At 44.0% G+C, this 26327-nt stretch overlaps 1 protein-coding gene across 1 annotated transcript in view; it reads right to left on the reverse strand.

Moving 5' to 3' along the window:
• Positions 1–25972, reverse strand: part of LMOD3 (leiomodin 3) — a 49093-nt gene extending 23121 nt beyond the window's left edge. The window contains exon 1 of the mRNA XM_068253951.1: positions 25343–25972. Coding sequence (XP_068110052.1) covers positions 25343–25780 — 438 coding nt within the window. The 5' untranslated portion in view covers positions 25781–25972. The remainder of the gene's footprint in view (positions 1–25342) is intronic.
• Positions 25973–26327: the final 355 nt, after the last annotated feature.

Genomic DNA, 26327 nt, shown 5'->3' on the forward strand with positions numbered 1-26327 from the left:
AAGTTAACGAACAGCAATTTTTTTTCTGCAAACTGTTTGATGAATCGAGGCCATTGTTTCAAAAAGTTCTTCCGCTGCTTACTGTTGAAATATACAGGTATCTAACACGACAGAGGCCATTTGTTTATTGCAGACTCATCTCATCTTTAGGCATGGTCAATGTGATGTAAATAATTGTGAGTTGAGTCAAATGTGTATGCTGATTTAATACAAATGTATAGTAGCTGGAAATTGGACCAATTAAGTACTGCTGCAGCAGCAACAGCAGCAAAAAAGCAATACAGTTATACAGAACTTGCCAGTCAAACCACTGGGTGAATTTAAGTATATAGTTAAAGTGGTCTAACACCCAGCATTTCAACTTTGCTTTAAAAGATTGCTTACAGCTTAGAAACTATTATGCCAGGTTTTTTTTTTAAGCAGAAATTCACTGAATGGGTTAAACATGACATTTTAGTGTTGCATTTAGCTAGAAATCTGCATCCGTGCTGAGGTTTAGATACAAATGTATCATGTTTGGAATGCAAATAAACCTCTGAAAAGCCTGTCCGGGAAGCCCTCTGTGCTCTCTCAGAGAGGCTTCTGTTTATTTACATTCCAAACATGATACATTTGTATCTAAACCTCAGCACTGACGCTGATTTCTAGCTAAATGCAACGCTAAAATGTCATGTTTAACCCATTCAGTAAATTTCTGCTTAAAAAAAATCTGGCATAATAGTTTCTAAGCTGTAAGCAATCTTCTAAAGTTGAAATGCTGGATGTTAGACCACTTTAAGCATTTGGTTGGAATATTTAATATTCACACTTAAATGTATTTGTAGAACTATTAATATTATTTAACAAAGACAGTTGCAAGGCAATGGGTTACAGATAAACGACAATTAAACAGTTAGGATGATCAATGAGATGCAAATTATTTATCCTTACATTCAAATTTTAAGGTACACCTGTAACCAAATAAAGTGCCCCTATGTGATACTTACCCCGGGAAGCCTCAGGATCCTAATGAGGCTTCCCCTGTCATCTGTAGTCTCGGGGATCCAGTGCTGGCTCCCCTGAAAAGTCCCCCGATAAGCACTGCGCAGGTGTACCAATATTCACCTACCGCAATCGAGCGCAGGTGCAGAAGTGGCTTTCCGATGTGCTCCAACTGAAAAAGCTGAGCCTGATTGGGTTCGTTCTACTGTGCAGATGACTGTCGCCTGTGCAGGGCTGTATTTAGGTTTTGGGCTCCCCTAGGCACCCCAAACTTATGGCGCCCCCCCCCCCCCCAAGAGGAGCACGTTGTTCGCGCGCCGCGGCGAAAAATGGGCGAGGCCACATAATGCAGTGGGCGTGTCCGTAACATGCAGTGGGTGTGGCCAATTAAAATTTCCTAGTATGAGTGCAGCCCAAAGTCGGTAGGGACGTGTTTTCTCCCCGGGTATGAGTAAAGTGACCCTAAAAAAGCAAGTAAACCAGAATAGGACTCCGCTCCACGGGATAGAGAACCAATATAATATAGGGGATCGCAACCACACAAGAGTACCTCACTCAATAAAATTCAAATCCAAAGATAAGTTGCGCGTCAATCTTGCTTATTGCATACAGCATGAAGATCTCCCTATTAAGAGAATGGAAATGTGCACATAGTGCCCAGTACTGCTAATTACACAGACTCTTACACCTCGTGCTGCACTCCTGGGGGATGTGCCACCACCTGGGAAAGACAACGGGTAGGCCCCCCCCCCTCGTGAATTCACTCACCAGCTCCAAACTTGCACCATGCATATCATATATGAGATTTTGCTGTCCAGGCGGTATTCCAGGTAAAACAAAGTTCCAGGCTTTATTAAAAAACGAATTAAAAGGCAGTGGGTGACAGCCCTCTCCTCTCCCTGGCCGCGGTACACAGGGTAGTGCGTCTCCACGATCCTGCCGATACTTCCTGGTGACGTCAGCGTGCTCCCTAGCTCCGCCGGGCGGAGCAAAATCTCATATATGATATGCATGGTGCAAGTTTGGAGCTGGTGAGTGAATGCACGAGGGGGGGGGGGGGGGGGGGGGCTACCCGTTGTCTTTCCCAGGTGGTGGCACATCCCCCAGGAGTGCAGCACGAGGTGTAAGAGTCTGTGTAATTAGCAGTACTGGGCACTATGGGCTGGTGTACACCGAGCGGCTTTTTCAGCGTTTCTGCAGCCGCTTGCGGCTGCGGATACGCTTGGTCAATGTATCTCAATGGGGTGGTTCACAGCTTGCGGCTGCGGATACGCTTGGTCAATGTATCTCAATGGGGTGGTTCACACCAGAGCGTGAGGCGTTTTGCAGAAACGCATACTCCCGGGGTGAGGCATTTTTTGGATTGTGGATGCGTTTCTGCCTCAATGCTAAGTATAGGAAAAACGCAAACCGCTCTGAAAAACGGCAGTTCAGAGCGGTTTTGCCGGCGTTTTTGTTACAGAAGCTGTTCAGTAACAGTTTACTGTAACAATATCTGAATTCTACTACACCAAAAACGCTTCACAAAACCGCAAAATGCTAGCTGAAACGCTACAGAAAAAGAAGAAAAAGCATTTCAAAACCTGCTAGCACTTTGCGGATCTGCTAGCGGGTTTTGGAGTGCACCAGGCCTATGTGCACATTTCCATTCTCTTCATAGGGAGATCTTCATTCTGTACGCAATAAGTAAGATTGACGCGCAACTTATCTTTGGATTTAAAAAAGCAAGTAGGAAATGTTCCCCCCCCCCCAAAAAAAAAAAACAACAACAACACACATTAGCCAGTGTTCTCTCGCACAAAATAGTGGTAGGTATTAGATTGTGAGCTCCCCTGAGAAAAGTCAGTAACATGACTGTTCTCTGCAAAGTGCTGCAGAAATAGCCAGTGCTATAAAAATACATAATAATATGGTAGGACATTAGACTATGGCAGGATTAGATTGTAAGCTCCTCAGAGGATAGTCAGTGACATGACTACATACTCTGTGAAGTACTGCTGAAGATGGCAGTACAATATAGTACAGTAGTATGGCAGCATGGTGGCGTAGTGGTTAGTGCTCTCGCCTTGCAGCGCTGGGTTCCTGGTTCGAATGCCAGCCAGGTCAACATCTGCAAGGAGTTTGTATGTTCTCCCTGTGTCTGTGTGGGTTTCCTTCAGACACTCTGGTTTCCTCCCACATCCCAATAGCATACGATACAGATAAGTTAATTGGCTTCCCCCTATAAATTGGCCCTAGACTACGATACATACACACATGACTATGGTAGGGATTAGATTGTGAGCCCCTCTGTGGGACAGTTTGTGACAAGACAATACATACTCTGTACAGCACTGTGTAATATGTTGGCGCTATATAAATAATAAGTATAAGTACAGTATAAAGTAGCCAGGTCTATAGGTATCCCCAATGCAGACATACTATAGGTGTTCCCAGTATAGATAGCCAGGTCTATAGGTATCCCCAATTTAGGTAGTAGTCAGGGGCGTAACTAGAAATCACTGGGCCCCCTTGCAAAAAATGTGAATGGGGCCCCCCATAGGTGCCAAATAATCATAATGGGGCAGCGTTTCACCATAAAATCGTAATGCAGCAATTTTCACCAGAAAATAATCGCAACGTTGGCAGCATTTCAGCAGAGAATAATCGCAATGTAGGCAACATTTCACCAGAAAATAATCGCAATGAGTGCAACATTTCAGTAGAGAATAATCGCAATGTGGGCAGCATAACACCAGAAGATAATCGTACAGTGGGCATCATTTAAGCAGAGAAGATAGAGCGGAGCAGGCACACACAGCAGCGTGAAGGCGGGGAGAGGTGGTGATCCGTGGAGATTGATGCGATTGGAGGCAGAGCTACAGCGCTAAGCTCTGCCTCCCCGGGCAGCAATATCCACATCCTAGAAAGTCGCGGATTTTTGCCCCGGTAGTTGGGGTGATTATGGACTCGTTTTGATGCAGGATAGCAGTGTTTCAGTTATGCCATTAATGTTGAAGAGGCTGCCTAAAAAAAAAGATGTAATTTTGTAGGCTTCAAACTCTCTTTAAAGGACTTCCGAGGCCAAGTGTAAAAAAATGTGAAATACCTGCATCACATGTGTAGGCACGGAGGACGCCGTCCGCGCCCTCCGTGGCGTTCCGCCGGGTCCCTGCCGCTCAATAGCCCCCCGGGCCGGCTCCCGACCGCACGGCTCGGGCTCTCCTCCTCCACTAACATGGCCGCATGAGCTGGGCGCGGCTGCGCAGTCCACATAGCCGCGAGTGCGGCTGCGCAGCTCTAGGGCCAACCCCCGATCCAGGCTACAGGAAAAAGCCTGCGCAGCCACGGCCATGTTAGTGGAGGCAGGAGAGCCCGACCCGGGCCGTGCGGTCGGGAGCCGGCCCTGAGGGCTATTGAGTGGCGTGGGCCCGGCGGAACGGCATGGAGGGCGCGGAAGGCGTCCTCCGTGCTTACACATGTGTGCAAGTATTTCACTTTTTTTTTTTTTACACTTGGCCCCGAAAGTCCTTTAAAGGGAAGGTTCAGGGACTATGAAAAAAAAATAAAAATCCTTATCCATTTACCTGGGGCTTCCTCCAGCCCGTGGCAGGCAGGAGGTGCCCTCGGCGCCACTCCACAGGCTCCCGGTGGCCGACCCGACCTGGTCGGGCCTCTTCTGCGCTCCATTGTGCATTCCACGCCGGCACGCTGACGTCATCGGACGTCCTCCGGGCAGTACTGCGCAGGCTCAGTAGTTCTGAGCCTGCGCAGTACAGCCCGGAGGACGTCCTATGACATCAGCGCGCCGACGTGGAACGCACAATGGAGCGCAGAAGAGGCCCGGCCAGGTCGGGTCAGCCACCGGGAGCCTGTGGAGCGGCGCAGAGGGCACCTCCTGCCTGCCACGGGCTGGAGGAAGCCCCAGGTAAATGGATAAGGATTTTCATTTTTTTTTCATAGTCCCTGAACCTTCCCTTTAAGGTCAGACATTGCTGATTATACACCCTGAGGAGGGTGTATAAAACAGCAATAAACAAAATAGGAAGGAGATGGTAGGAAAGAGAGCAAGTAAAAGAGACAGGGAAGAGAATACAGATTAGGGAGTGTGAGGGAAAGAGGACACATGAATGATTGTGGTAAAAGGAAGAGAATGTGGGAAATAGGAAAGAGGAATATAAGAAAGAGGTGGAAGCATAAGAGAGGCGATAAAGACAGTCAAAAAGTCTGGGGCAAAAGAGGAACAGCAGGGCCAGGGAGAGCTCACCAGGACTGCAGCCTTCACTTGTTTGACAGAACATGCTGATAAATGCAGAGGGGGAGGGGGGCTGGGAAGAGACACTGGAAGAGGAGAGATCAGAGGCATAACCTAAACTGCCCCAGCTTACACAGTGCTGCTCCTGGTACTACAGAAGTTAACTGTCATTATTACCTGTATCACTGGCCACTGCAACACCAGACTGATCTGCATTATTGATTCATTATTCTGATCAGAATAATGAATCAATAGTCCAGGACACTCTGTGTCACAGCAGCCAGTGAAACAGGCAATAATGACAGCTGACTTCTTTAAACTGGAGAGTGAAGCACTGTGCACTGCTGCTACCTCTCCCTGCTAGCCAGAAATCATTTCCTTCCACTCACCATGCTGCTGCTGCACAGATCTCTGGCCCCTTCACTCGCCCTGCTGCTGCTGCTGCTGCTGCTGCTGCTGCTGCTGCTGCTGCTCCACCACAGATCTCCTCTGGCCAGGGGGGGAAATCGGAAGATCCATAGTGTAACCAGAATCTGGTTACCAGATTGTGTTGTGTCTCAGAGACACATTGAAACTGCCGCTGTATGGCCGGGACAGGAAGGGGGCGGGGCCCCACATCCAATACAGGAAGAAGAAGAAGAAGAAGAAGGCTCACAGGCTCGCCGGCCGCTGCCACTCTGCTGGAGGGAGAGGGGGGGAGCGAGTTCCCTTCCTTCTGTGCATTCACTCTCCGCGCGTCGCCCCCCCCCCCCCCTTAGGAAAAAAAAAATCAAAACTTGTTTAATAATAAAAAAAAATAAAATAAAAAAAAAAAAAATAAAAAAAATATAAATAAATTAACTATGAGTAGCCGCCCCCCCCGAGGACCCGCCCATGGCACCGGCCCACGGGTGCCTCTTAATAGATACGGCCCTGCGCCTGTGCAGTAGAACGGATTCGATTGCGCTTGGCTATTTCCGCCTGAGCCCGATGGGAAAACTGCTACTGTGCCTGCACTGAAAGCCGCTACTGGGCCTGCACTGAATCCAGCGCTGGAAGTTTGGGGGCTTCCAGCGCTGCATCTTCAGGTCGGAAGAGGACAGGGGAAGCCTCATTAGCACCCAGAGGCTTCCTCCTCCCCAGGTAAGTACCCCCCAGGGGCTGTTTTTTCATTACAGGATTACTTTAAATTATATGCAGTTTACAATTGAACCAATCAGTATAACTTCCTACCAACTTTTATTGGTCCAAGTTCAAGCTGCATAACATTTACCGTACATGAAATCTGAATGCAAATAGAAATTATATAATTGATCTTACCGTACCTATTGAATAGGTCAACAAGGCATCATACATGAAAGTGGAAAATTAATACTAAACTTTATACATGAAAATTACATTACGTTTACCTGATTAACAGGCATATTCTTTAGAAAACATAGAAGCAGTCTGTTGTTTTGTTTCTATTTTCTGCTTACACTAGAAAGAGACAGATGGAATCTACCGCTGATTCTTTCAGCTGTTCCATGTGTTGGAAAGCAGCCTGTCTGTTGCATTGACTGTATGCCAGTCTACAAGCTGCAGTTTCAGTACTTGCCACTAGCTGGCACAAGAGTAGAACTGATCCATAGACTGTGTCTCCTTCCCATCATCCAGCTTCTATTGTCAGAAATATATTTATATTAGCGTACACTTTTGCCAACCTTTTTTTTTTTCGGGGAGGGGGGGGGGGGGGGTGTTAGGCTTTGCAAAAATTAACTGCTACATGGAAACTTATTTTTTATTTTTGTTTCTTGTTAGAAACTTTTGTATACCAAAAATTTAGTTTTTTTTTACATTTTGTTTTGGGGGAAACTTAATTTTCACCATAAAAATGAACATTTGCCATCATCCTTGCTTCTTTATTGACAGGTAGTGGTGAGTGGTAGGTGAGCTGCAATCAGCACAGATTATTCACTGAACCCCTCCCCCACTCAGTAACATGCAGTTAACTGTTTTCAGGCTCCAGGACTGTACACTAAACAGGATAGGGTCTGTAAAAATGTTCCATGTTGGCCTGAGTCTATGTAAGTATTAAGTAAACCAAAGGTCTTATCTATTTGCCATAAATACCTCACAATCCTTGCAAGATCCCTTGTAATTAATGTATCTGGATGACACTCATATTTGCAAGAAAAAAGAAAAACCTACCGCCTCCTGATTGTATGTTCTAACATTGTCAGTCAATAGGAATATACTCTGATGAAGGATTAAGAGCTGAAGGGGGTGGAGCACGACGTGATGACGTAAGGGGCGTGCTCCTACGCTCTCCGCGGTCCATGGAGCTTACCCCATGAGTATGCGTGTATGGGGAAAGAGATCTCTTGATAGCGGTGATATTGGGGAATGACAGAACGCAACAAACAAAAAGGAACACAGAGAGTATGGTGGAGAAACAGAAGACGCCTCAGCGCTCAGTGAATGAGCTGCTCTCCAGGTCAGCAGTAGATAGCACAGCGGGGGATGCGGCTGAGAAATCCACGCACCGAGCGGCTCCAGCAACGCCGCCACAGACGACTGCACCCAAAAAACAGGGGAACCTGGTCGATATATGGAAGCAGTTAAAGAACATGCCCACGAAACAGGATATGGCGGAACAAACAGAACAGGCAACCAAAGCCGAAATGGTGATGCTTCGTATAAATATACAGGAAGCAAATGGCAGAATCAACGTGATTGAGTCCAAGATGGCGGAGATGCAGGCTAAGCTACAAAATCTGCACAAAGAAAAAGAGAGGCAAGCCGCCCTCAGCAATGCTCTACGATATCAGCTGGAGGATGTGCAAAATAGAGCCAGAAGGAAAAACATAAGAATACGCGGGCTGCCAGAAACAGTGAAGCAGGATGACCTGAGGTGAAGCGTAACAGCTATGTTCAATAAGATACTGGACAGAGTGGCTGAGCACTTAGTGAAGATGGAGAGATGCCACAGAGCCCTCAGAACTATGCTGAAAACCTCCGATCCGCTTAGGGACGTGATATGCTGTATGCACTACTTTCAAGACAGAGAGGCCATAATGGAGGCGGCCAGGCAACAAGAAAAGATTATATATGAAGAGAATGAGATTCAACTTTTTCAGGACATCTCTCTGGGTACATTGCTACAGAGGAAGGCCTTACGACCTATCTTGCAAGCTCTGAGAGCGGAGGGAATTCCTTATAAGTGGGGATTCCCGTTCAGCCTGATAATTAAGAATAACGCTTGGACCTTTGTACTGCGGTTCCCATCTGAGCTACCGGAGCTATTCATCTTTCTGGAGATCGAGGCGATTGAGGTCCCGGACTGGAACCCAGAGATAGACATGGTGGACGGTAGCCGACGGAATTGCAAGTATCAATGAAGCATTATGTGACTTTTTTTTCTTTTTGATGTGAACAATGCTCTCTCTACTGTTTTTTTCTGCTCCCTTTCAGCTGCCTTTTTTTCCCCTAGTTTTTCATCTTTTTTTCACCATTTTATTAATCTTTTTCGCCTTTGTAATCTCCTTACCCCCCATGATGTGACAAGGGGCTTTCCAGATGGGGAGATGGGGGAGCAGAGAGAAATGAACAGGACTTAAATGGGACTTTTTTCCTTTGTTTTTTTTCCTTTGCAGCATATGTTGGATATCTTTAAGGACGTTATGGTATTAATTATAAAATGTATATACGTATATTATGGTTTTGGCGAGGGGTGGGGGGAGGGAGGCCTTGGGTGGTCTGGCTCTTGGGGCTCAGCGGGGTGCGACCTCCAAATAAAGCAATTCTAAGTAACACAGAAGGACAGTGGGGGGGGGGGGGGGGTCGCGCCCCGTGGAGCTCAGGAGCTTGACCGATGGTCGTCTATGGGGAGCTGGGGGAAGGGTTGAGTTGACATAGTAAGGAGACCCTGGGGTGTACATATTAAAACTGTTGCATGTCGAGCCCGCGGCCGAACTCTGTTAATTGAATATAGATTTAGGTCTGATATGAATGATGGATATGAATCGGAGTAGCTAGGGCAGTGGATGAATAGTGAATGGAAGGTGCGAGTGGAATGAATGAATATAATGAGCAAGAAGATGTACGAGTCTTACCCTGCAGGAGGAGACGCCTGTATAAAAAAGATATATGGATATGTAAAATATTACCCTGGTGTGACTACAGGACCTAGATAAAATGAATAAGGAATGTAGTATGACATGTAAATAGGATATGCTATGTGCAAGCTATAAGGTGTAGATAATGGAGGGATATAGGTAATTAGAGTAATGAATATAGGAGTTTGATGTCACTGAGGTGAAAGAGTGTAAGATATTTAGAGAGTAATTGGTAGCTGAATCACAAGAGTGAGGATTAATAGATACACGTTATGAGTAATATGAGGAATGAGTAAGATAAAAATACACTGGGTGAAATGGATGAGGAAATATAATTGGAATGGGGGGCCCCCAATGACGACAGACAGAAATCAGATATGTGAGATGGGGAGAGGGGAGGTGAGGAGGGGATAGGTACCTAAAATAAAAACGTAGGAGTCTGACATCACTGGGGCAAATCTACTTAAATAGATAGAATTTAAGGTTTAAATGTAAATAATATAATGAAATAAATATATATGCTGTGGGCACCGAATAAATGAAGGCGTTAATTGATTATGTAGAAAAATGGACGGCGTCCCTGGGGCATACCCCCCCCCCCCCCCGTGTACTGAGGTGGGCGGGATATATATAGAAGGGTGATGGGTATTATAAAGAGGCATCCTGGCCATAAGTAAGGCGCGTGTGCAGGCCAAGTCCTTCCCCTTTCTCCCTTCTTGTTTTCCTTTTTTTTCTTTTTTCTTCCTCTCTCTCTGGCTCCCCCCCCCCCCCCTTTCCAATGGCGAGTCTCGAGCACAATATTGAATTGGGAAAGAAGAATGGACCGGGAGGTGGAGTGACCCCCTTAGTCGAGACGGTACTTCATCTCCAAGGGTAGAAATACCAACATATAGGGTCTACTAGAATGCAGACCCGGGTAGGGAGGAATTTTGTGTACCCAATGAACCTAGAGTTAAGGGTTCTGTGGATGGGATCCACAAAGAGAAACGGGGAAGTATGACTTTTTTTGGATGGTTTGTATGATTGATATGAATGTTATAGTTGGATGTTGTCTATTCATACCGGAGGACTGCTGGATGGAGGGGGGCCGGGAGGTGGGGGGGAAACCTAAGATAAATGAGACAGCTTAAATGTATGTCCCTAAATGTTCAAGGCCTCAATATACCAGGAAAAAAGGACGAATCTTGTGAGGGAGTTATATTCTCAGCGGATTCAGATATCATTTATACAAGAGACACACTTCAAAGGGCCCTCACACCCTAAGTTAACCAAATGGAGATTTCCTCAGGCCCTCTATAGCAGTGTAGAGGACTCAAAAAGAAAAGGAGTAGCAATTATCATGTCCAGAGAAGTTAGTACTGAAAATATTAGTATACATAGAGACCCAGGGGGTAGATTCATATTGGTGAAAGGAATATTTAATGACCATAAGCTTACCTTAGGCGCAATTTATGCACCAAATACAAGACAGATCAGTTTTCTGGAACAACTCCTAGTGGAAGTGGAGGGATTTGCAGAAGAAACAGTGATTCTGGGAGGAGACTTCAATGTTACGTTGGACACACAGATAGATGATTCAACTGGGAAAACATTCCTCCCATATAAAAGGATTAAAAAGGGTAAGTACCTCCTTCAGAAAAATCAACTTATAGATGTGTGGCGGATCCATCACCCTACTGAGCGGGATTATACTTACTACTCCCCTCCACAAAGGTCCTACTCCCGAATAGATATGTTCCTGGTATCACACAATCTTTTATCAACCCCACTGGAAACAAAAATTGGAATAGCAACTACCTTGGATCACGCACCGATTTACTTGGAGGTAAGTATGGATGAGAATAGGAGGAAACCGTGCACATGGAGACTGAATACCTCCATTATACAAAGGGAGGAGATTAGGGAAAAGATTGAAGAGAACATCCAGAGATATTATTAAATTAATGATAACGGGGAAGTCCCATATACAATCCTGTGGGAAGCACATAAATGTGTTATTAGCGGAGTACTGATTCAAGAAGGGAGCAGATTAAAGCGAGAAGGAGAGAAAACCAAAATAGAGCTATTAAATAATATTGCACGATTAGAGAGACAACATAAAATAACACTCAGAGATGTAAAAGGAACTATTATGAAGACGGTAACAAAGGGAAACTACTTGTGAGGGCCCTAAGGAACCAACAGGCCTCGAACTATCTTCCTTCTATAATAGACTCTGCTTCCCGGAAACATATTAGAAATGAATCTATGGCCAGGGTGTTTACGGAGTACTATGACACTTTATATGGACTCCCAGGGATTGAGTCACAGAAGGGTAGGGAACAAAGAATGGGGAAAATTAAGGAGTACATAGAGACCTCGGGTATGCCAGTTATGTCCCAGGAAGATGAAGACAAAATGGAAAGACCAATCCAGGAAGAAGAAGTGAGGCAGGCGATTAAATAGACCCCAATAGGGAAAGCACTGGGGCTGGATGGCTTTAGAGTAGAATATTATAGGCAGTTTAGCAAGACTCTGGTCCCCCATTTGACGAGAGCTCTGAGGGCATTGGAGGAGGGAGAGGGCAACAGGAAAAGGTTGGGTAGAGATACTCTGGAATCCCATATTACAGTGATACATAAAAAATATAAAGATCCATTGAATTGCGCAAGTTATAGACCAATATCGCTCTTGAACATGGATTTGAAGATCTTTGCAAGAATACTCGCTAGACGAATGTCATTGGTGATCCCTGACCTTATACATAACGATCAAACAGGGTTTGTACTGGGAAGGGAAGCCCGTGACAACACTTTAAGAACTTTGATCTTGACACGCTATGCGAGTGCTATGCGACGGATGCCGAGAAGCCGTTTGACAGGGTGGACTGGGATTTTATTAAAACAGTGCTAGAGTATATCGGCCTTGGAGAAAAGATAAGGACTAATATAATGGCACTATATTTCTCTCCCACAGCAAGGATTAAAATAAATGTGGTCTTATCGGACCCCTTAGAAATAAGAAATGGGACAAGAAATGGGACTAGACAGGGCTGCCCTCTCTCTCCGCTAATATTTGCCCTGACCCTGGAACCACTGCTAAGACATATAAGGGAAAATAAGGACATAACGGGGATTGAAGTGGGTGAGGGGGTACATAAAATAGTCACATATGCGGATGATCTTTTGTTTTTGTTTTTGACTAGACCTAGAATAGCATTGCCCTGCCTGTTGGCAGAATTTAAGAAATATGGGTTGCTGTCTAACTTCAAAGTAAATTGGGACAAGTGTGAAGCCTTGGATGTCTCCATGAAGTCAGATGAAATCGAAGGGATTAAGGAAAACTTCCCAATTCGATAGGTCCCTAAGACCTTGACATACTTGGGTGTTAAAATTGCGACAGATCCCGGAGATATAGTACATTTGAATTATAAAATGATGAGTAAGGAAATAACAAAAGATCTGTAGAAGTGTAATAAACCAGAATTCACGTTGCTGGGAAGGGTGAGTATATTAAAAATGAATGTCCTGCCAAGGTTGTTATACATGTTTCAGACACTCCCAATAGCAGTACCGTTGCCATTTTTCCAATCTATCAGAGGAGACTTTCTGAGGTTCATATAGAACGCCAGGCCCCCAAGAGTAAGCTATAAGCTGCTGACACAACCTAGGCAGAGAGGAGGTCTAGCTGTTCCAGATCCACGCCTGTATTATGCGGCTGCAGCACTAAATAGAATAGTGGACTGGCATAGGCCCCCTCAAAATAAGAGATCTTGAACAGAGCTTAGAAAGCATACCATTGAAGAATTTACACTGGTTAGGGGAAAGCTATAAACTTGCCCATCCAGCTAGTGACCTATTGAGACATACCTTGAAAATCTTTTATAGATACAATAAACAAGTGGAGCTCACAATCCATCCCCCCCCCCTTCCCCCTCTACTGCCATTATTAGATTATAGATTCGATTATTCCAGGATTTATACCTGGAATGCAAAAAAGGCATATCAACATTGGAGAGGCCCAAAGGGGATTCAGGTGCAGACGTTGATAGAAGGAGGGAATTGGAAGACACTGACTGAGATAGAGAGGGACCTGCAGAAGAGCAACCTGGATTATTGGAACTTGGTACAGTTTAGGTCTTTCTTGAACACTCGGTGCATTAAGTCAGAATTATCAAGGAGGAAAACCTGATTTGTGGACCTATGTGGAGGGGAGAGAGGCCAGAGGGGTAGCCTGTCCCAGATATATACCCTATTAAATTGTAAGGAAGACCATAGGGAATAACAGAGGGAATTTACAGATGTACAATGGGGTAGCGTATTGATGTGGGCACATAAATCGTCTATATCAGCAAGGATACAGGAAATCGGCTTCAAATTACTACACACCTGAGAGATTAAAGAGAACCAGAGATGTTGGGGGAAAAGATTTTATACATACATGGGGCTTCCTCCAGCCCCATAAGCCTGGATCGCTCCCACGCCGCCGTCCTCCACTGCCTCTATCCGCCGGTGCCGGGTCCCGTAGTTTCGGCCAGTCGGGCCAGTCGACGTAAGCACGCGGCCAATTTTGCGCATCACAGGGGCTCCCTTCGTATCCTTACGCGTGCGGCTCCATACTACGCAGGCGCATGCGTAAGGATATGGAGGGAGCCCCTGTGATGCGGAAAATTGGTCGTGTCCGCCGGAAGTGACGGGACCCGGTACTGGTGATAGAGGAAGCGGAGGATGGCGGCGTGGGAGCGATTCAGGCTTATGGGGCTGGAGGAAGCCCCAGGTATGTATAAAAGCTTTTCCTATTTTTTTATTGTCCTTCCTCTCTGGTTCCCTTTAAGGAGGATATTCCAGGGAGCAGATAAGACCTGTTGGAGGTGTCAGAGGGAAACGGGAACATTAAGTCATATATTTTGGAGCTGTCAAAACATTAGACCATTCCGGGAGGAAGTTAAAAAAGTGATGAGGGAATTGGTAGATTATGAGCCTCCAGATGACCCAGGGTTCTTCCTTCTACACCTCAATGATTTTAGAATTAATAAATATAAAAGATCCCTGTTGCGACATCTGATAGATGCAGCAAGAGTGTTGATTGGGAGGCATTAGAAATCGACGACTCCTCCCTCTGTTGTGGAGTGGCTTGGAGAGATCTCCTATATATATAAAATGGAACAACTGACAAATGCCCTACCTAGAACAGAGGGGTTGGGAGAAAAGATATGGGAAAACTGGCTTAAATACACTGAAACAGAAAATTGTAAAGAAACCCTGGGAGATGGAAACTAACAAATGGAGACCAAGACATTGGGGGACAACTGATATAAAATCGAGGGTAAGACCCCCCTCCTCCCCCAGGCCCTCTTCCTCTGCCACATAGGCAATCTCGAATGAAAGGATGGACAAGTATGAGTGACGTGTGAAAGGATATAGGTGAATGATCTTGAATAAGAGTGGGAGCCCCTTGAGGCCTCCCGTCGATCAGTTCCTCTCTCCCCTTTGCTAATTGTTTTTTTTTTCTTTTCTCCCTCTCCCCTCTTTCTTTCCCTGCTACACTTTGGATGGAGCAGCAGCGTGTGTACAGAGCATCGAGCAACAGTGTGTGTACAGAGCATGGAGAAGCAGTGTGTGTACAGAGCATGGAGCAGCAGCGTGTGTACAGAGCATGGAGCAGCAGTGTGTGTACAGATCATGGAGCAGCAGTGTGTGTACAGAGCATGGAGCAGCAGTGTGTGTACAGAGCATGGAGCAGCAGTGTGTGTACAGAGCACGGAGCAGCAGCGTGTGTACAGAGCATGGAGCAGCAGTGTGTGTACAGAGCATGGGGCAGCAGTGTGTGTACAGAGCATGGAGCAGCAGTGTGTGTACAGAGCAAGGAGCAGCAGCGTGTGTACAGAGCAAGGAGCAGCAGCATGTGTACAGAGCACAGAGCAGCAGCATGTGTACAGAGCACAGAGCAGCAGCATGTGTACAGAGCTTGGAGCAGCAGCGTGTGTACAGAGCATGGGGCAGCAGTGTGTGTACAGAGCATGGAGCAGCAGTGTGTGTACAGAGCATGGAGCAGCAGTGTGTGTACAGAGCATGGAGCAGCAGTGTGTGTACAGAGCATGGAGAAGCAGCGTGTGTACAGAGCACGGAGCAGCAGCATGTGTACAGAGCATGGAGCAGCAGCGTGTGTACAGAGCATGGAGCAGCAGTGTGTGTACAGAGCATGGGGCAGCAGTGTGTGTACAGAGCATGGAGCAGCAGTGTGTGTACAGAGCATGGAGCAGCAGTGTGTGTACAGAGCATGGAGCAGCAGTGTGTGTACAGAGCATGGAGCAGCAGCGTGTGTACAGAGCATGGAGCAGCAGCATGTGTACAGAGCAAGGAGCAGCAGCGTGTGTACAGGGCAAGGAGCAGCAGCATGTGTACAGAGTACAGAGCAGCAGCGTGTGTAAAGAGCTTGGAGCAGCAATGTGTGTACAGAGCATGGGGCAGCAGTGTGTGTACAGAGCATGGAGCAACAGCGTGTGTACAGAGCATGGAGCAGCAGCGTGTGTACAGAGCATGGAGCAGCAGCGTGTGTACAGAGCAAGGAGCAGCAGCGTGTGTACAGAGCATGGAGCAGCGGCATGTGTACAGAGCATGGAGCAGCAGTGTGTGTACAGAGCATGGAGCAGCAGCGTGTGAACAGCGCATGGAGCAGCAGCGTGTGTACAGAGCATGGAGCAGCAGCGTGTGTACAGAGCATGGAGCAGCAGCGTGTGTACAGAGCATGGAGCAGCAGCGTGTGTACAGAGCATGGAGCAGCAGTGTGTGTACAGAGCATGGAGCAGCAGTGTGTGTACAGAGCATGGAGCAGCAGCGTGTGTACAGAGCAAGGAGCAGCAACATGTGTACAGAGCATGGAGCAGCGGCATGTGTACAGAGCATGGAGCAGCAGTGTGTGTAAAGAGCTTGGAGCAGCAGCGTGTGTACAGAGCATGGAGCAGCAGTGTGTGTACAGAGCATCGAGCAGCAGTGTGTGTACAGAGCATGGAGCAGCAGCGTGTGTACAGAGCATAGAGCAGCTCTGGGGAACTTAATAGAGTCAGGTATGAGCCCAGCCCTGAGCCCTGTTGTGTGAATGCTTCACTTTCCTCTTCAATAGCAATGTCGGCTTTCCTCATTATCTGTATCCAAACTGCTCCTGATCAATCCCGTTGTCAATCGGGAGCAGATCGGACATTTAGGAAATAATTGTCAGATTCTGTCAGATGGACGGGAAATTGCATTATGTGTACCCAGCATGATGTCCTACCATATTACGATACTGTATTGTGCGTGGCTGAGGGAGACCTTTCAGGAATCCACCCCCTTGAAAATCCTTGGTTTGCACCTGACACGCTTTCAATTATGATTGGCCAATCATACCAATCATATCAATGTTTCCACCTCCATGCAGTATGAGGGTCAACAGATATGGCATACATTCCTATGAGCAGATTGTGTAGGTATGCTCTCATACTACTTGGAGGTGGTAAAATTGGTCAGTTATTGGCTTATCATAACTGAAATGCTAGGTACACACATGAGATAAAAGTCTTTGGAAAATGAGAGATCAAAGCCAATTTTACCACCTCTATGTAGTATGAAATCATAGCTACACAGTCTGTTCTCAAGCTGACTGAATACACCCATCAGATAAAAATCTTCGCAAACTGAGGAATTAATTTGTGGCATAGGTTTGTCGAGGAGGTTTGGAAGACTGATCTTTCTAAAGATATGGGACACATGCAAAAGATCAGTTTCTGCAAAATGCTTTCATAGTCTACTTACTTTCTTCTTTTTCACCCATGTGTATGCACACAAAAGTTAAGAAATATCTGCAGATCGCATACTTACCTTCTTTAACCAGCTCACCCCCAAGGGTTTTTTACCCTAACGGACCAGGGCATTTTTCACCTGTCAGTGCTCCTCCCTTTTGTTTGCCAATAACTTTATTACTACTTATCACAACAAAATGATGTATACTGTACCTTGTTTTTTTCACCACCAATTAGGCTTTCTGTGGGTAGTACATTTTGCTAAGAATTTTTTTATTCTAAATGCATTTTAACAGGAGAAATAAGAAAAAAATTGAAAAAATTCATTATTTTTCAGTTTTCGGCCATTATAGTTTTAAAATAAAACGTTCTCCTGTGGATAAAACCGATACATTTTATTTGTCCAGTTGTCCCGATTATTAAACTGTTTAAATGATGTCCCTATCACAAGGTAGGCAAGGTAGGTAGGTAGGTACCAGGTAGACAAGCACCCAACGGGGAAAGACGTGTGCTTAATTGGAAAGACTCAATAGCCCAAATGAATCAAACAAAATCAAATGCGAAGAATCCACAGCACCACGTCAATAATGTATAGCTCTTTTATTGTTTAAAATAATAAAGAGATAGCCATAGCAGCGACAGACACTGTTTCGGATAAGGTTCTTCCTCAAGCTGTGTCAGGCTTACACAGTTTGAGGCAGGACCTTGTCTGAAACAGCGTCTGTCGCTGCAATGGCTATTTCTTTATTATTTTAAACAATAAAAGAGCTATACATTACTGACGTGGTGCTATGGATTCTTCGCATTGCCTATCACAATGTATGACGACAATATATTATTTGGAAATATAGGTGTTATTTTTCTGTTTTGTTTTTTTTGTCCGGGCCATAATTACAATCCCCTATGTAGTAAAGTAAAAGTAATTTTCCCTCATAAAATATAGATTAAAAAGGCTTTGGAAGTGTACGTTATTAATTTTACTGATATTTTAATACGTGTACAATATGTGTATGTTTTTGACTGTATGTGTAATTTAACTTTTTGTCCACTCTCCCGTTTTATAGGAAGTGATCACTTTTTTTTTACATTTTACTATGCTGTGACTGTTTCCTGTTTTATGAATGGACGTGGCCACTCTTCGCGGTCACGTCCATTCATTCCAGGCATTGTGATTGGGTAAAGGACTGCCCGGTCCTCTTTCCCCAATCACTGAACACGGGGTCCCAATGGTAAACGGCGGGGGGGGGGGGAGGGTGCACACGTCCGGAGCGGGAGCAGGAGCTCAAACAGGACGTTTTAATACGCTACAATGTCATTAAATGGTTAATGAACAATTGTCTACAGTTCAGATCTACTGGAATGGATCTGAAAGACTGAGAGACAAATATCTTTCGTGCTATCTTTTGGAGGTCTTTTGTGAACTTTTTTTTACAAAGATTATCTGTAGATTATCTTTCATCTTTTATTTTGCAAAGACTTTTATCTTGTGTGTACCCAACTTTCGTATTCAAAATCTGCTGGTCCTCATACTACATGGAGGTGGGAAAATAAGTCGGTGATTGGATAATTATAATTGAAAGTGTGTACTAAGCTTCAAGCTAAGCAAGCCGTAGCACTAGTTCATAGGCAAGGTTAACCATTTTAGCCTTTTGGACATTACTGTCACGTCCAAAAAGCTACTGCTGTGCGCTCCAGTGCGCAATCATGCACACACCCAAGCTGCCCCCCATTAGCTCAGAGATCAATGAATGGGAATATAGTTCTCATTCATTGATCTAAGTTCCCAGAAGAAAGACTGACAGCTTCTTAATGAGAAGCCACGGTCTTTCTGAACAGAAAAAAAAAACATGTCCTCATACTTCCTGAAAGCAAGAGTGCTCGCTTACAGGATGGAATAAGAAAAAATTACTGTGGCCATTTTGTGGCCAAATAGTAAAACTGCATGTACATACATTTTTTTTTTACACAAAACACAATGAATTACATTTAAAATTAACTGTTTACCTTCCACACCCAAAAAAATACCCAAATAAAAATGTTAACTAAAAAAAAAATAAAAAAAAAATATTACAATTTAAGAAAAAAATAAATCAAAAATAGTTACCTAAGAGTCTGAACTTTTTAAATATGCATGTCAAGAGGGTATATTACCAATATTTTTTAGATTATAAGCTTGTAAATAGTGATGGATGCAAAACTAAAAAATTGCACCTTTAGTTCCAAATCAAATATTGGCACCATACATTGTAATAGGGACATCATTTAAATGGTGTAATAACCGGCACAAATGGACAAATAAAATGTGTGGGTTTTAATTATGGCAGCATGTATTATTTTAAAGCTATATTTGGCCGAAAACTGAGAAATAATGCATTTTTTTTTCAATTTTTTTCTTAATATACCTGTTTAAATGCATTTAGCAAAATGTACCACCCAAAGAAAGCCTAATTGGTGGCGAAATAAATAAGATATAGATCAATTTATTGTGATAATTAGTGATAAAGTTATTGGCGAATGAATGGGAGGTGAAAATGGCTCAGATGCATAAGGTGAAAAACGCCTAAGGCTGAAGTGGTTAAAGGGGGGATTACTGATGCCCCCTCTCAGATCGAATCCTATGCAGAGTCTGGGGACAGGTACAAGTTGAGACACCAGAATGTCCGCAGGCACCCTGCAGGTCACAGCACCGTGCTGCTGTCTGCACTATTTGCCACCCACCTCCTTTCTTTACCCACTACAGTTGACTTTTGATGTAGTAGTAGTAGTGTGTTCACAGAGCACAGAGCCAGGTATGAGCACAGCCCTGTGCTCCTGCTGTGTACTAGTAAAGAAGGAAGTCTGGACCATGCAGAATGCTTCACTTCCCCCTTCATTACTGTTGTTGTTTGTCCTCATTATTATCCGTGTTCACTGACTATGCTGCAGAGGCCAGTGGAAACAGGTAAAATGCTTGCAATCAGCTCACTTCCCCTGTCTCATGTCCCTCCATCTCTCTCCCACCCTACTCTACATCAAAACATAATGTCCTAAAATATTATTCTATTGTGTGTGGCTGAAAGAGACCTTTCAGGAATTCCCCCCCCCCCCCCCTTAAATACTGGATTTGATCTGCAGTTGTTGCCCATATTTTACTTAGTCACCTATGGACAAACATGGCTGGGTCCCTGATCATGTGATGATTGCACCTAATAAGAAGCATGCTGGTAGATTTACATCAGTAGAGACTGCTGGCCTACCCACCCAGTCTCTGCATCTCTATAGCGCAGTAATAAAGAAAGCTATGTTTTTTTTTACACTGTAAATCCTTATTGAACAACCCTGTGCACCTGAAGTGAGCAGCATATGAAGGCTGCCATATGTTTTTCCTTTTAAACAATGCCATTTGCCTGGCAGTCCTGCTGATCTTGTTGACTGCAGTAGTCTCTGAATAACATACCTGAAACAAGTATGCAGCTAATCTACTCAGACTTCGCTTGCTCAGGGTCTGTGGCTAAAACTATTAAATGCAGATGATCAGCAAGACAGCCAGGCAACATGCATTGTTTAAAAGGAAATAAATGTCAGCCTCTATATCCCTCACACTATAGATGTGCTTTAAAGATGGCACCCTTGACTCAAGGACGTTAGGAAAATGCCTAGATTATGCCATGAACCCAAAAAAAGAAAACACAGAGAGCTCAGTATAGTGTAGTATGGATTGGAAAAATGAAAGATGTAGGTAAGTAAAATAATACTCACAAACCAGGGCTACCCAATTAGGCAATCACTGTAAATGCAGGTGGGGAGAGGCGCTAAGCGTCATCATGACATATTACTGTTAGATACTCCTTTGTGTTATTGCCTGAGGAAGCGGGAATATAACCGTGAAACGTGTTGCAGCTTTGTTTTTTGGAGTATGTCAATAAATGTAAACTTCTGAAAATTGACAGTTTCATGTCTAATTTGGGGAGGTAAGTCCACCACTGCCTCCCTAGCAATTTTAGAGTTTTAGTGTATTTTATCCTGTTGGCGCCTCTGTTCACATCCTGCGATAGATTACGCTATGAGTTTTGTTTAGAGAGGAGTCATAATATACAATGAAAAAAAATACTTTTACCTAGTTCGCAATCATAATATAGCATTAAAAAGAAAAATAGTAGTAGTACAGTCCACTTTAATTCTAGGGCCTGATTCCATTTAGGGTTCTTTCACACTGAACGCTGAAAAACAGATGCGTTTTTAACAGATCAGTTGTTCTATAGCAGTGCATCATGGAAAGTTTTCAGTTACAATGCATATAAAGTAAACTGACCCATAGAAAAACATAGACGTTAAAGAGGAACTCCAGTGAAAATAATGTAATAAAAAAAGTGCTTCATTTTTACAATAATTATGTATAAATGATTTAGTCAGTGTTTGCTCATTGTAAAATCTTTAGTCTCCCCGGTTTACATTCTGACATTTATTACATGGTGACATTGTTACTGTGGGCAGGTTATGTAGCTGCTGCTAGCTGTTTTGGCTGTTAGAGACAGCTGTAAACAGCTATTTCCTGTCTGTGAACCTTGTTACATTGTGGCAAACTGTCAAAAGTACCACGGTCCTCAGAGCTTCTTGTGGGAGGGGTTTCACCACAATATCAGTCATACAGCGCCCCCTGATGGTCTGTTTGTGAAAAGGAAAAGATTTCTCATGTAAAAGGGGGTATCAGCTACGGATTGGGATAAAGTTAAATTCTTGGTTGGAGTTTCTCTTTAAACTTTATCCCAATCAGTAACTGATACCCCCTTTTACATGATAAATCTATTACTTTTCATAAACAGACCATCAGGGGACGCTGTATGACTGATATTGTGATGAAACCCCTCCCACAAGAAACTCTTGAGTACATACTCCTGGCAGTTTCCTGTCTGGGAACCTTGCTGCATTGTGGGAAATAGCTGTTTACAGCTGTTTCCAACTGCCAAAAAAACATGCAGCAGCTACATCACCTGCCAACAGTAAAAATGGCACCATGTAATAAATGTCAGAATATAAATCAAGGATTTAAAAGATTTTACAATGGGCAAACACTGACTAAATCATTTATACATAATTATTGTAAAAATAAAGCACTTTTTTATTACATTATTTTCACTGGAGTTCCTCTTTAAGTTGGCTGTTCAGTTATAACTGACAGTTAATTAATCAGTGTTAAAGCTAGTTCACAGTGCTCAGTTGCATTGCAGAATAATTCTGCATATTAACTCACGGCCCATACAATTCTATGGACTTGTTCACAGTACTGTGTGGTAATGGATTGCGAAAGTCTATGATCAGTCTCCATTGCAGTTCACGCTCATTATAACGCGTGCGTTAGGCAACTGACCACGGTGAATCCAGCCTTGAGGATGAATGGAAAACTCATACATCCAAATGTCTGCTGCATAGGTGGTGAAAGTTGTTCTAGCAAATTAAACACAGCTAACATCTTACTAACTGTCCATAAGTGGCCTTTATTTGCTAGTGCAGCAGACCTCTTGAGTCAGTTGAGGCTTGCACATTTGGAGAAGGTTCTTCTGATAATCCCTGATTCTGTCACAATTGTGCTTGATTAGTTGAGTACACCCTGGTCTGGGGCCAAACTTACCATAAGGCACTGTAGGCACCTGCCTACAGGTGCCTGATAATGGAAAGGTGGCTGACTCCACCCCTAAGTGCCTCCCTCCCTCCTTCCCTATGCAGAGTCCTGATGAGAGTGTAAATTAGAGGTTACTCACCCAGCTCTCGGCATTTCACTGACGAGATCTCCCTTCAGTCAGGGGCAACTTAATACTGAGAATACCTCTAGCTACCTAATGCCAAGGGACACCTGTAGCTACCCATGACGGGCAAGGGAAGTAAGGGAGAAGTGACAGCTGGGCCAGCCAGTACACTTGCTGTACAGTTTGGTGGGGGGTTGTAGGTTCATGGAGGGCAAACTCTAAGGTACCAGGCCAACTGTGCCTAAAGGCTCCAATGATGTAAATCCTGGTACGCCCTGGTCCATTCAGTAACATACAAATCTGAGCAGTAGTTGGCTTTTGGAGTGTGTGAATAGCGTATGTAAAAATGTGGTGCAGCACTGAAGGTACATTTCCAGATGCAAAATCTCCACATTGTAGTGACAAGACAAGCAATGTTCCCTTTCCCTCTTACGTCTCTCATCTCTTTACCTCTGATATTTACTGTATTTTTGAACTATAAGAGTCACTTTTTCTCCCCCCCCCCCCCAAAAAAAAAATAAAGTGGAGGAGAAAAAGTCACTGCGTCTTACAGTCCAAATGCAGGGAATTCCTGAGTTGTGAACGCCTGCCAATACGAACGTCCAACCCGCCGCAATGTCTGGGACTCCCTGTACTGTGCCCATGTAGAGGAGGACACAGAGGGACACAAAGGGGCATAGAGGAGGACACAATGAGGAAAGAGGCGGACACATGAGAACACAGGGAGACACAAGGGGGCATAAGGTACAAAGGGGGAATAATCCACATGATGCCCCTTCACCATGGATACACCAGGTTTAGTATATATCTTTTTTCCCCTGGTTTTTGTCCTCTAAACATAGGTGCGTCTTGTGGTCATAAGCGTCTTATAGTCCATAAAAATATAGTTTATAGTACTGACTCACTGCACCATGCTTTTCTGAGTAAAGACCATTCAGCTCTTTGCCTGAATTACTTCATGATCTAAAGCTTCTACCACACATATGCATGCAAACATGCAATAGGGCAGAGTTTCCCAAACCTGTCCTCAAAGCCCTCCATCAGCACGTGTCTTGCAAGTAACCTCACATATAGGATACCTGTGTGGCTTTCCACAAAGAACGCACAATTGTTAAGCCTTGAGGACAGATTTTGTAAACACTTCTCTAATGCCTTCTTCAGAATGGCAGCTGAAGGCGGTGAATTCACATCCTGTCAGCTGTTCTGACATCGGCTAGTCACTTGATACAGACGGCCCTCCCAATAGAGTCCTATCTGACTTGCTGATATTTAGATGTGGCATGTCGTGGTCTTCTACTGTAGAGTAACACCACCATATGGTGTTACAACCACTGCGATTGGGCTGCATTTAGATTTCACGCGAATTGCGCTCGTAGGTGGCAGATGGGATGCAGAACTACTTGACAAGCATGCAGTTCAGCTGTCCATTTAAAAGAGACCTAATGCTAGGTACACACGATGCAATTTTTGGTCAATTTACTGTCCGATCAATTCTCCGCTCAATTTTCCGCTCGACTCTCTTATCTTTTCTTATCAATTTCCATTCACTTCTATGAGTAATCGATCAGAAAAAGAATTGGAAATAATATCAGACATGTCGGAATTTATCTATCGAGCCATATATCTGCCAAAAAAAACATATGGTGTGTATCTAGCATTAGGCCAGTTTAGTCAGACGCTAATGAACCTAAAACCAGAATACCCAAGATCTATACAAACACAGGTAGATTTAACTTACTAAAGTCCTCCAAGATACTGTAGTTAGTAGATCATAAGTGATCCAAAAAATATGACCTGGTAGTTGTAATAAAAGTCATGTTGTACTGATGTACTGAACAAAAAATCAATAAAAATCTTACCTGTTAAATAAAAAAAATATGACCTGGATTTGTTAAAATTTGCCAATGAGCTTTTGCAAACCTTGAATGATTTCAGTAACATGCATGCGCATGTAACAATGACTTAAAATAATAATAATAATAATCATAAAAAGTAAAAACAGTACACTCTTACAGCTTTATGAATACATTTTTTTGTTGAGGATGCATTCGTGCTACTCGGCTCACTAAGGACCTGTACACACTGCTGCGCTTTTCAAATCGAATGCGCTTTTTAATCGCAAGGTCTTTTGAAAAATAATGAAAATCGTGAAGACCTGTACACACTGCTGCTATGCGCTTTTTCTATTCTTATGAAAGCTTGCGATTTAAAAATTGCATGCAATTTAAAAGGGCAGCAGTGTGTACAGGCCCTTAACTGTTACCAACCTTTCGGCAACCTCCAGGGGAAGGTTTCAAACCCTTACCATCTAATAGCAAACAATATTTAACGATATGATCTTGGCCATGTTTACAAGCTTATGCTTATGTTGTCTGATGTTTTTCAAGCTGCAGATGCCCTAATAAACTAGTCGCTTTAAAAGGAAGAGGTTCAACACTACAGAAAGGCAAAGCTGCATTTTTTTTAAATGAAAGTAGCAATGACACCCTTCATATTGTTCATTTTCACTCCAGAAAAGTACCTAAAGTGATACAGCTTTCTAGTCTTTCTGTCTTGCATGTGAAAACATTACCTCAGAGGGCAGCAGCGTGACTGGAACTCTCTCCTCCTCCAGCATTCGCTTTGACTCCTTTTCCCAGTGCAGATAATCAATGAGGGATCGGTGGTCAAACTGCCCTGTGGGGGCTTTCTCAGTCTGGTCCTTCTGTATCATCCCCACTGGTAAACGTGGATCTGGTGCCAGCACCTCCATCTCACTCTGAAGCTCCTTCAGCTCTTCCGGAGACAGACTGGCCAAAATCTCATCTTCATCCATGTCTGGAGACTGCTCCTTCGAGTCATTGTTTGCCTGGTTCTTCTTCACTGTACTCCGTGGTACATCTGGTGCCAGCGCTTCCATCTCACTTTGAAGCTCCTTTAGCTCTTCTGGAGACAGACTAGCCAAAATGTTGTCTTCATCAATGTCATCAAAAAGCTCATCCAAGTCCGAATCCTGGTTTTGCTGCGACATGACTAACCGTACTGTCTATAAGCAAAATTTTGGTGGAAAACAGGCAGCTATAGTGCTGAAGTGAGTACCTGTACAGAGCTCACAACCATCAGCTACTCAGACAAGAGTCGGTCCTGCTGAGGCCAGAGCTATATTAAGCTCTGCAAGACTTCATAGAGAATTTATGACGCTGCTGCCATGTTCTGTTTTCAGCAACTGGTGTCAGCTGTGCAAATGCTTCTGACATTTGACTATAGCTGGTCTCCCCCCTCTAATTGTGTGATGCGTGTAGTGGTCACTTTCTAGAGTGTTCCAATGAAAGACTGGCAACACCTGCTAGAGCTCTCTGCAGGGTCATCGAACACTTGTCATTTTAAATAAAGATTTTGTGGTTTGAAACCTTAAAGCGGTTTAAAACTCTGACAAAATTTTTAACAAAAATGTGTTTTCCTACTTTTTATAACCCATAAATTATCATATTTGCTTTTGTGCACAAGTATTATTATTCATTTAGACATTATAACTTCCCACAGTTCAGTTAATTTATTTTTAAAGCTGCTGGTGCATT

Source organism: Hyperolius riggenbachi, chromosome 9, assembly GCF_040937935.1.
Source record: "Hyperolius riggenbachi isolate aHypRig1 chromosome 9, aHypRig1.pri, whole genome shotgun sequence".
Classification (NCBI taxonomy): Eukaryota; Metazoa; Chordata; class Amphibia; order Anura; family Hyperoliidae; genus Hyperolius; species Hyperolius riggenbachi.